Source organism: Clytia hemisphaerica, unplaced genomic scaffold (genome assembly GCF_902728285.1).
Source record: "Clytia hemisphaerica strain Z4C2 unplaced genomic scaffold, Clytia hemisphaerica genome assembly, whole genome shotgun sequence".
Classification (NCBI taxonomy): Eukaryota; Metazoa; Cnidaria; class Hydrozoa; order Leptothecata; family Clytiidae; genus Clytia; species Clytia hemisphaerica.
The window spans coordinates 6,266-17,217 of record NW_027103631.1 but is presented as its reverse complement, the minus strand read 5'-3'; the positions used below and the strand labels follow the sequence as shown (position 1 = coordinate 17,217).

Here is a 10,952-nt window from a genome sequence, read left to right as displayed (position 1 = left end):
AAAGAAGAGTGGCAAGAAGATCAGAATCCAGCCATAGACAACAGCGTTATTGATTTTGAAAAAGATGATGATTTAGTACTTCTCGAACCAACGCACAAGTTATCACCAAATCCCGAACTACCAGTAAGCCTTAATCCAATTACAGAATCCGATCAGTCTCTAAACTCCGATCAATCACCGAACTTCGATCCAAACACTCCAAGCAATTCAACTCCTAAAAGTAATGAAAAAAGGTCTTTGAAGAGGAAAAATTTATTCAGCTTATCTTCCCCGACCCCTTCACAAATAAAAGGAATAAAGAAACTCAACGTTGACTTACCCAATTTACGACCGGGAGAGAATCAAAGAAGAAAATTTTGTAATTCCAAATTTGATGAGATTTGCCGCAAAAATCCTCACTTCACAATTAAAAAAGTACATGAAGAAGCTAACAGACTGTGGGCCCTTGAAACTGCCAACCAACTCAACAAGAACTTTAAGGATATCACTGAAAATGTTGTTAAAGCAGCAAAGGCAAAAGGGAAAGTCAACTTAAAAGCCGCTACCATCAAAAATTGTCTTAACCGGATTTCTGAGGCAAAAGCCAAATTGAAGTCGGCAAAGAACCCAATGAGTTCAAAGCACTACGAAGTTGAGCTTAAAAAGGCAAACGAAGCCCTAAGAAAAACAACTTCATTGAGGAAAGCCGAGCTAGAAAGCATCTTAGCCGATAATCAATCAAATATCGAAAGCGAGAATGACCATGATCTAGTCGAAATAGATTGAAAAAGTTTTCTTTTTACAACAAAAAGTGAGAATTTCGTTGTTTTGTGATGTTTCAAATGAGAAAATATCCACATGGAGGATGTTTCATGTCTGCTTCTGAACACCAAGTTTACATTTCTTATATGCTTCTTTATATATATTTGATATTTTTTGTGCTCACTATGCTTATTATTAGATTAGATTAATTCTATTCTTAAAGAAAAAAACATTTCAATCTTGTGTTAAAATATAAAATGAAATTATTTTTTAAGGAAAATCCTTTAAGGGGATTTTTTGACGTTCTTTGATTAAATTTTCCAAAATTTTGCGAAATACCTTATCGGGGAAAACTTCGTCGGGGAAAATTTTCGTCGGGGAAAAATATTCGTCACTTGCTGGTTTTGGTAAACGCATTAAGGACGGGGAAAATTTTCGTCACTTGGCCGAAATTTCGTCACTTTTCCCCGACGAAGTTTTCCCCGATAAGGTATTTCGTATGAAAATTTGATTGAGATTGGTAAAGTAAATGAGAATGTTATCGGTATGTATTTTTAATTTATCGTTTTAGAGATGTGCGAATTAATATTGTTCACGTATCAAAATGAATACATGGCACGCGTAACATTGCAATTAACAGATGATATGACGTTAGAACATTCGAGACAATTTATTACGGAGAATTTGCACGATATTCCTGACTTTACATTTCTTTATAAAAGTATCGGACTGAAAAAAACTCAAGAAAAATTGCTTAAGTGTTCACGCGCGGCAGAAGGGAAAGTACTCAGTATAATTCTTTCTTGTGCGACAGACACAAAACTTTTCTTATTGAAAACCCATCCATCCCAAGAAATGAGAAAGGTTTTTTTAGACCCAAAAACGAAATTATCTGATTTAAGAAAGTATATTGGAAAAAAGTTTTCCTTGACCAACATACGTTTTTCTAAAAGAAGATTACCTATATCGAATAAACAAGAAGCAATCTACTCCATTAACCAGGTCGCAGAATCAATAAACAACATTCAGACTATATCTTTTGAATGTGACCAGAATACCCGTCTCCCGCCGAATAACCTTGTCGTAAAAAAGAAAGTTGTGATCGAAATACCAGATGACCAGGACCAGGACCAGGACCAAGACAAGGAAAAGAAAAAGAGTTTTGAGAAAGAAAGCCAGATAAAACTTTTTACAGATAGCCAAATAGAACAGACTCTTGGAATGGAAAAAGACCGATTGATATTTTTCAACAATTTTATCAACCATAATAAAATTTTTCTTCAAAATAAGGAGAAAATAACAAATATAACAGTTGTTTATGGTATTATCGATGTTGCCTGGACATTCACAAAATCGCAATTATTACTAAACAAGGTAAAAGGATCCCCACCATCTGCTGGTGTTTTAAAATGGGTTGATAAGATGAAAATTTTAAATGATGCCTTAATGGAAAGGAACAGAAGATTAAAGGGGAAAGAACATTCTTCAAAATCACAAACGACCATAGAAGATAAAACCCAAAAAGACTTGACTGCTTTAAAATTAAGCCAAAATAACCTAGAGAAAGCACTCGAATCAGTGGAGAGTAATAAAAGCCAAAGTATACTGTACGATGAAAAGACAGAAGAAGAAGGCGGAAATATTAGGGCTGAAGGAATAAAAGTCTTTCCCATTGAAGATAGCGTCATCGAGACATTGGTCAAACAAATAAAGTCAGACTTTTCGATTGAACCTGCTTAAAGGGTTGTTTTTACACGATATGATTCATTTATAAATTTTCCTTTTTTAAGTTTTTAAGGTTATTTTTCTCGTTGTTATGGATAGTTTGTAAAAAGCAGGCATTATTTTCAAATCCTTTTGCTGTAATTGCTAAAAGCTTGACGTTTTCTTCTCTATTGTTATTTTTAGGGTGGGGGAGGTCAAGGTGACTTTTGTACAGAAATAGTGTGTTGATCGATCTGGTTAAAGTTAAGTCAATGAATTGAATCTTTGATCAGAAAAAAAAAACATGTTTAGTGAATAGGAAATCCAGCTCTTGAAAAATTTTTAGAATCAAAATTTAAGAATGTTTCTATATTTCGATTATCTATTTCTAATATTTTGATTTATCTTGTTTTTCAGTGAAACGCAATCATGAAGCGAAATTGTAACTAATATTAAAATAATTAAAAAAAATGGATATTGGTGGACCGTTTGACATACCTTTCAAATCATTTTGTGACGATTTTTTTTACAAAAGAGGAAGATGTTACATGACAAACGCAAGCAGAAAAATATCGAGACAAAGTCGTGAAATTGAAAATCAGGATGGTGTCACAGTCACAAAATTTCCAGTTCCACCAGAAGCGTCAGAATCATTTTCTTCAGCACTTGCTCATTTAGAACGAATATTACGTTCTTGTGATTCCAAAAGGCAAAGATCAATTGTTGGATGCACAGCTGTATTGGAACATATGAAAAGAACAAGTTCCGTTTTTGCCGTTCAAGATCTAGTCGAAATTTATCAAAAAGCCGTCGCTAATCATCGCCAAGAGGAAAGTACAAGTAAAAGAATGGGATCTTATGAACTACAAGAGCGGTTTCGCGATAACGGAATTGAGATTATTATCTTTTACATGTACGGACACGCCTTTACCGTTTTCCCAAAAACATCAAGTATTGGAAAGGTCGTGGAGCAATTTCAAAAAGCGCTACCCGTTGACGTTCTGGTTAATGAACAAATCAAATCAAAACTGGGAAGTATTTACAATGATTCTTTGGAAATGCTAACGTCGAAAACTGACAAAGATATTGTAAAATCTTTGTTTGCTACAGCAACAAGTGCCAGATTCACCGCAAAACTTCAAGGTATTATGTTTTTCTGCTACCTTAAGGGAACTAATTTCTGCGGGTACTAATTTTCGCGGAACTAATTTTCATGGTGAGAAGGTCTCAAATTATCACATTTCGCGGAACTAATTTTAGCGCTTGACACCCACTTTTCGGCAAAATTCTTTCCTTTTCCTAGGGGTATTTGAAATTTTTATAAAAAACTACATTTTGCGGAATTAAAAATTAGTTCCCGCGAAAATTAGTTCCCTTAAGGTATTGATTGAAGATTAATTTGAAAAGAAATAGAGTACTAAAGCACTACTCTAAAACTTTCACACACTCTATGATACAGGATACCCTTAAAGGCGATAGTTTAACGCATATTTTATTATTTCCTTACTCAAGAAACAACATTTTTCTCCCCTGCACGGATGAAGTTTTTTTTTAATTCTGCTGACGTCAGGTTCAGAGTACCGTGTGTTAATAACCCCGTATAATGGCTCTAACTTTTCTAAAACGCAACATTTTTTTAAACTGAAAATTGAGTGGGTTTAAGGTATTAACCATGGTATCGTTGGTTCTCAGATACAAAAAATAGCAGATTTTTCTCTTGAATCGCAAGTGGTGAGGATGGTAAAATGATCTTTCAAAACGTATTAGATACGTCTTTCGGGCTGGAAAGGTTAAGAAAAATCCCCCGTTGCAAATCCCTGTTCCCTGTGCCAAAAGTACTTGTGATAGCGTACATTTAAGTACTGTTAAGTGTACCAATACTAGTTGTTCAGTTTATATGGACCATTTTTAATTTGAAGATGTTTGTCCCTCGATTGTTGGTTTTATTGTCATCATTTCCTTGGAATTTTATTTTATTATAGGCATCAAAAACCCAACTGCTATTTCAAGAAATAAACATCAGCATCATTTCCGCGTCGAAGAATACAAGAACCTCAAGATCACATCGCATCTAGTGAGAAATGATATGACAACTAAGCAACTTGCTAAACTGAGAAATCTCATTCTTACAATGAAGTTGAAAGACATGTATTGCTTACCTTTCGAAAACAGAGGACGCGAGCTCTCTATCGAAACGTTTCCAGAGCTAACTTCTATTTTGGAAAGAGTTTTTGAAGCAGGTGGTATGGAATCGCATCCTAGGTTAACAACCTCAACTCTATTTCGTGCAGAAAAAAACAATCTCTTTATGCACCAAGCAAGGGAATGCATCTTGATGCACGCGCCATCCCACTTTAAAGTTAGTTTATCTACATGCTACAATTACACTATGAATTACCGGGAAAATAGCAGAGCAGCAATACAGCACCATCACGGCAGAGGAATAAATGCAGATATCTCCCTAAAAAGACCTCCGAGAGCAAATTCAAGAAAGGTTGGCTTGTGCTTTGTTTGGAGTTTGTCACCTCACATTTCTTTTTAGGTTTCTTTAAAAATTATACATTGACTTGTCGCTTCGTTATTTTTCGGTCAGGCGTTAAAGACATGTACCTTATCGGACAAAATCTTCGTCACCTCCACTTTAACGTTTCAGGCTTGTAAAAGTGAAGCTTTAACTTTCTGCTAAAATTTTGTACGACGGATTGAAACTGGTGGTTTTCTTTGCTTTCGATTCTCGATTTTTCAAAATCTAGCGGTAGATTATATTTTCAATACGGCATTTGTGTGAAAGCCACGCTCCCCGTACGTTGGTGTGCGACTTTTTTAGGATATTAACTGGCTTCATTTTCTTTTGAAGCCCTACAGGCTTTAAATTCAATGGCCCTTATTACGCTATCATCAAAATAACGCCAATAAGGGCCAGCGTAGAAAGGGCCCATAAGAAAATGTATGTATATCGCTAAGTTAATTTATATCATTACTTCTATTGTAATCATGTAGGTTTTGAACCTCCATTGGTCTGCATCCAACGTAAAACTGTTTCTTGCCAACTCTAATGTAAAAGAGACGATGATAGACTCAAAAGATGCAAAAGCATTAGTATATGGTAATTACTTTTTGTCTTTTATTTTCAACAGCGGAAATTATTGTTCGACTTGGAGTTGGGGAGGGGGTGGGGAAACTCTTAATAAGGATACACTCTACTTTCTACTTTAAAAGCAGAAACTTTCGTGAGCAGAAACTTTCGCGAGCAGAAGTTTTTAAGTTTAAGTTTGGCGAATTTTGCTTTTGGGACAAATTTAGTGAATTCTAGAAAAAACATAACCCGTCTTTCTATTGGCTTGGGGATCCATTGGACTTTTGGGCTGTGGCACAGGGGTGTAATTCTGTAGCATTAATTCAAAGCACATCGTTTTTATCTATCAAAGGTGATATTACCCCGGTACAAAAGCCAGGCAAAAGTTGGAGGAAGATCAATGCACCCGATCATGATTGGGACCAGAGCAAAACATATGCAGTGACACCAATGACACATTTATTTCTTGAAACAAAAGAGGTAATGATTAATTAACTTTTTCCAAGATTTTCGTTTGAGTACTTTCCTGACTTTGAAATCGTAATGGACGTTTTAGTATTCAAGTTAGTGATAGGTGTGGTTTGGCGTGTTTTTGCTGGGTTTTAAAAATTGTCCGTTAAAATGGATGACGATACAGGAATGTTTCATAAAAATTTAGAAGGAGGCCCATTGACGTGATTTTATGAAATAAATAGGAGGCCTACCACTTAAAGCTAGTTCTCACTTTCATTTGTAGTTTAACAAATTGTTCAAATTTCACTGTTTTTATTTTCGTTTTCTTAGCATGAAACTATTGAAGTTGATGTTGGCAGTGAAAAACGGAACCAAACTACGATTACGCGTGGTGGCAAGGCCTGTACATTTATCAACATAAGCTATTTTGAGTCAGATAACACATTTCGACGATTCAATGAGATCTTCAAGCTGATGGAAAATCCAGGATTGGACAGTAAATTCAGAAGCACTTTCACTGATAGGTTGAAACCAAATTTTTCGTTCATTGTAGATAATGGGCCAGGAGAGGCACCAAGCAGTTGGCTTGTTAGAATGCTGCTCGTGCGCTTATTGAATTATTTCAATTTGGATTCCGTAGCCCAGCTTTCGTTTGCTGAATACAACAGCAAAATGAACTTTGTAGAAAGAGTGCATACAAAGGAAAACTTATGTTTATATGCACATGGCCCTTTTGACACAAAAACCGTCCATCAAAATTTCAAAGTCGGCGATGAAAAGCACAAAGCCAATATGGAAGCCATGGCAACAGAAGTTGTAAATTGTATTTCTCAGGGAAAATATTCTGACCATCCAATTTCCACGTTTCGTGGCATTAAGGACGAGGAATATGTATTTGACGACGAAGAGAAATTGAGACAGTTTTTACTTTTGTCAGAAGAAGGAAAAGCGGAATGCGATTGGAGTTACATGCCTAAAGACGTCCCATTAAACACTGCTATGACGCTCACTTGGAATGCCAATGGAAGTACAGAACGAAGGTATACGTGTTTGTCGTTTGTAATACCATTTGTTCTCTCCGAGAAATGTAAATGTTTAATAACATAAACTTCATCTCAATTGGGATATCATAGTTGCTGTATCCTTTAGCAAAATGGTAAACATTATTATAAGGAATATAACCCAGGAGGGAGGTACTAGGTTTGCGAGTTGACAGGCATGTTCGAGTCAAAAATGAAAAATAACCCCTACGAAGATTTTTTCCCAAACATTTGCTCCAAATTTTAAAAATTGTGATGCTTTAGACAAAGAGTTTCTGGGGTTCTAGTGAAATTTTGGAATAGATTGGTTTTTTATAACCACTAGAGAGACTTAACGGTTTTAAAAAGGGGCACTTATCGCTTGCACAAGCTAGTACCAAACCCTACTATTTCGATGTAGCTGACGGAAAGTAGGGTTTGTTAAGTTGAGTGAGATTTCGTGTGCAACATGATTTTGAAAAACCTTTGCCATTAACAATAAAAGCTTACACATATTTAAATGAATCTCAAAGGCTCTCCTCCTATTTATTGTTACAGGAAGCCGTCTTTAGGTTTTCTTGAAACACAAGAAAATCTACTCGACGTAACAAACTCTTACACGAAAAGATTTTTTTTTAATCGATCCGATGTGCGGGTTTGGTACAGGCTACGCTCGCACATACCCGGTACGATTTTCGTCGGAATATTACTGATCGTTTACTATCCTCTCACTTTAGATACATCGACGATTATAAATATTTAACCAGCAGTCAACCAAGTCAACCAAGAACAAACTGGATGGATAAATATAGTTGTGTGGTTTATAGGTAAGATAGAAGCGAAATAAACTATATTCTTGGGAATTTTACGCTAATCTCATAATTTTATTTCATAACTAAAAAGTGCACTGTTAAAATGTATAGATGATAGAAATGATGCTAAAATTACCATTATTGAATGAGTCTCTGCAACCGGTGATTTTCCTCTAATTTGTCGGCACTTAAAAATTAGCTTATGTTGTGATTATGATTCTTCAATCTTTGTCTTTTCTCAGAGAAAGTGACCAGGATGGAAAATTGGACCGATTTCAGCCCCAACCTATTCCAGATTTCTTGCGATGGTTCGAGACAGAGGAATTGCATTATCTCTCTATCGAGAGGACAAAGGAAGTGATCAAGGCTATCAAAGACCTCTCAATTTTGCCTGAACTATTCCTACCAACGAAAATATTGGACACCGTTTTACGTATAACTGAAGAAGTAAGCCATTCCCATATATATTATTGCGTTTGAGATTATTTTTAAAGGTTCAAATTCTTTCAGAAAATTACCCTCGAATACTTTAGATATTTTACCTCTGAAACAGAATACCAAATACTATTAAGTTTGTGCATATTCAAAAACGTCCTATTTTTGTATATCATTACATTTCATAGATCCCCGAAGACGTCCTTCAAACACTCTCATTGATTTGCTGTGTAACGCCGAATGAGTTTAAGCATGCTATCGGAGAAAAGAACGAAAAATTGAAGACGACGATTGAAGATGGAATTGAGCAGGAGAGGTATCGTAAACATGCGCTTTATAAAGAAAAGAGATGTGTCTTGGAGGAAAAGTGCAAGATGGAAAAAATTGCATACAAGAACTTGAAGAAGCATGAACTAGTGAAAGCGTTGCTGAAAGACGAGACTCTGCCCCAGTATATTCCAAGACGTTTGAAGGATCTACCGACAACTCTCTACAAGATCGCTTCTGATGTTCCAGTAGCAGATCTTCGTCATATTTTAAAACAACATGGTCTATCAACGATGGGAACGAAAGACGAGCTCGCAATGAGATGCTATCTCAAAATACACGGTAAGGAAGATTACATTTCAAGAAACGAAGTTCAATACCTCATGAAAGTTATAGACATCGCAAAAGAGGTTGTTCTGCAAGAAAAGCGATTGCTCTTGATTCGGTTTCAGGACACCCTAACCGTGAGAAAATTTCAAACAGGCTTCGAGAAATCAATGCTAAAAAAGTTAGAGGGTACAGATTTGGAAGAAATCTTTTTACCGCTTGAGCTGTTTTTAAAAGCTTACATCTCGCCGGAAATTCGGACCAATGCCGAAGACTTTTCTTGTGAAGAGGGTGCGGAAGATGAAGAGTGTAACCCATACGAAAGGTTTTTTCAAGTTGGGACTAAAGTCAAGGTCTTGTGGGAAAAAGATGCTGTCGCAAATCTTGGTTGGCGTGGTGGGTGGTACGTTGCGTATGTGACTGATTTTTGCAGGGAAGAAGATGAAATTTCGATACAACATGTTAGTGAGCGTGGTCAAATTTACACGATCGAAGTAACATCTGCACTAGATGCCAATGAACTCAAACTTGCTTAGTATTTTTATTTGCTCTTTTGTCGTTCGTTTATGTCGTTCTTTTAGGACCTGTTTCTTTCGGCCGTTCGTTGTAATTTTTAATAAAACTGATTTTGTTTTCCTGCCATAGGTTAGATAATTCTAAGTTAGAGCATTTTCAAAAGTTAAAAAAATTGTGCCCGTATAAAGAAGAGTGAGGCTTGCTCTTTAAGATAAAAGTAATCGATAAAGGAGGTGCCCAAACGATCTCTTTTAAATGACAATTCTTTAGTTGTTTAACTCACTGATGTTTTGCAGGTTTTAGCATATTTTTCGCTATGTGAATATCATCAAAGAACATGTTATTTAGTTATGTATTTTGCTTTTTGGTTTTAATTGATAGAGAAAAAATTAACCGTTCTACCCATCTGTAAAAATGGCTGATTTTGTGATCTACGTTTAACAAACGGAAAGATAAATTGGGTAAAATTAGCCACGGGGTATGCGGCCATGCTATACTTTGCAAGTTTCACCAGATTCCCACTCAGAGTGCAGTTTTTTCACCTTACGCACCCATTCAATCCTAGGCAGGTTCAGGATTTCCCCAACGGGTAAATGGTGGGTATCATAAAACATAAGAGCTAAAACTCATTCGAGGCTCATCTGGAACATGAGCAGCGGCGGGCGGGTCGACACATCAAATATTGGACGCAAACGGGGATATCGGAAAGAATGTATACGGGCAGCAGCAGAACATCAGGAGGCAGCGAATAAATAAAAGCCGTTTTCACTTGACCTTAGCTCATATTTTTTATACTATTATATTTCTGGGTTTATCTTTTCTAATACATTCTAAATTCCAAATCCAATAGGGTTAATTTCGAAAAAAACCCAGCGGAGAGCACCCCGTCTACACACATGTAAGCATGTAACCCGAGGGAAGGTTACATTTGAATGTAAGTAGGAATTCCCGAAATTTCCGTAGGTGTTCGAATGTCAAGCAGGATTTCCAAGGGTAACTTCATCTTTTAGGATTTCCGAGGGGAAAGCATTTTTTGTCACTAGGATTTCCGAGGGCAAAGCATTTTGTAAACTAGGATTTCCGAGGGTAAAGCATTTTTTAAACTAGGATTTCCGAGGGTAAAGCATTTTTTAAACTAGGATTTCCGAGGGTAAAGCATTTTTTAAACTAGGATTTCCGAAGGTAAAGCATTTTTTAAACTAGGATTTCCGAGGGTAAAGCATTTTTTAAACTAGGATTTCCGAGGGTAAAGCATTTTTTAAACTAGGATTTCCGAGGGTAAGGGTCAGGGAATAGACATTTCCGTAGGTTTTTCTGCGGACAAAATCGGTGTCGTCCGCACCCCAGTAACGACTATTTTNTGGAATGGCCCATTGTATGTTCCAGTGTATCTTATTGTGCCGTTCCCCGCATACTATTACGTACCCCACCCGTTCCAGTACCTTATGTAGTTCCCCGTGCATACCGTGAGATTGGGTAACTTGCATCAGTGGAGGCTAACATGCATAGCCCTCAAATGAATGACCTGTCTGGTCATTAGAATACAACTATGCAGCTCCGCTGGAAGCTCTACTCTACCATTTTTGTTTTGATTTAACTTTG

General features: G+C 36.5%; 1 protein-coding gene across 1 annotated transcript; it reads left to right on the top strand.

The window, feature by feature from the left end:
- The first annotated feature begins 2,866 nt into the window (after nt 1-2,866).
- LOC136802597 (uncharacterized) lies at nt 2,867-9,543 on the top strand. The gene is made up of 8 exons (XM_067059351.1): nt 2,867-3,588; nt 4,428-4,939; nt 5,446-5,551; nt 5,874-6,001; nt 6,305-7,014; nt 7,731-7,820; nt 8,048-8,252; nt 8,429-9,543. The coding sequence occupies exons 1-8, from the start codon at nt 2,916-2,918 to the stop codon at nt 9,368-9,370; spliced, it is 3,366 nt and encodes a 1,121-aa protein (XP_066915452.1). The 5' UTR covers nt 2,867-2,915; the 3' UTR covers nt 9,371-9,543.
- The last annotated feature ends 1,409 nt before the right edge of the window (nt 9,544-10,952 follow it).

What these genes read in the sequence shown, in the direction of transcription:
- LOC136802597 (XM_067059351.1), top strand. Translation starts at nt 2,916, where the DNA reads ATGGATATTGGTGGACCGTTTGACATACCTTTCAAATCATTTTGTGAC. An exon ending in TGCAAAAGCATTAGTATATG is followed by an intron (nt 5,552 to 5,873) that starts GTAATTACTTTT and finishes TATCTATCAAAG; the next exon opens with GTGATATTACCCCGGTACAA. An exon ending in TATTTCTTGAAACAAAAGAG is followed by an intron (nt 6,002 to 6,304) that starts GTAATGATTAAT and finishes TCGTTTTCTTAG; the next exon opens with CATGAAACTATTGAAGTTGA.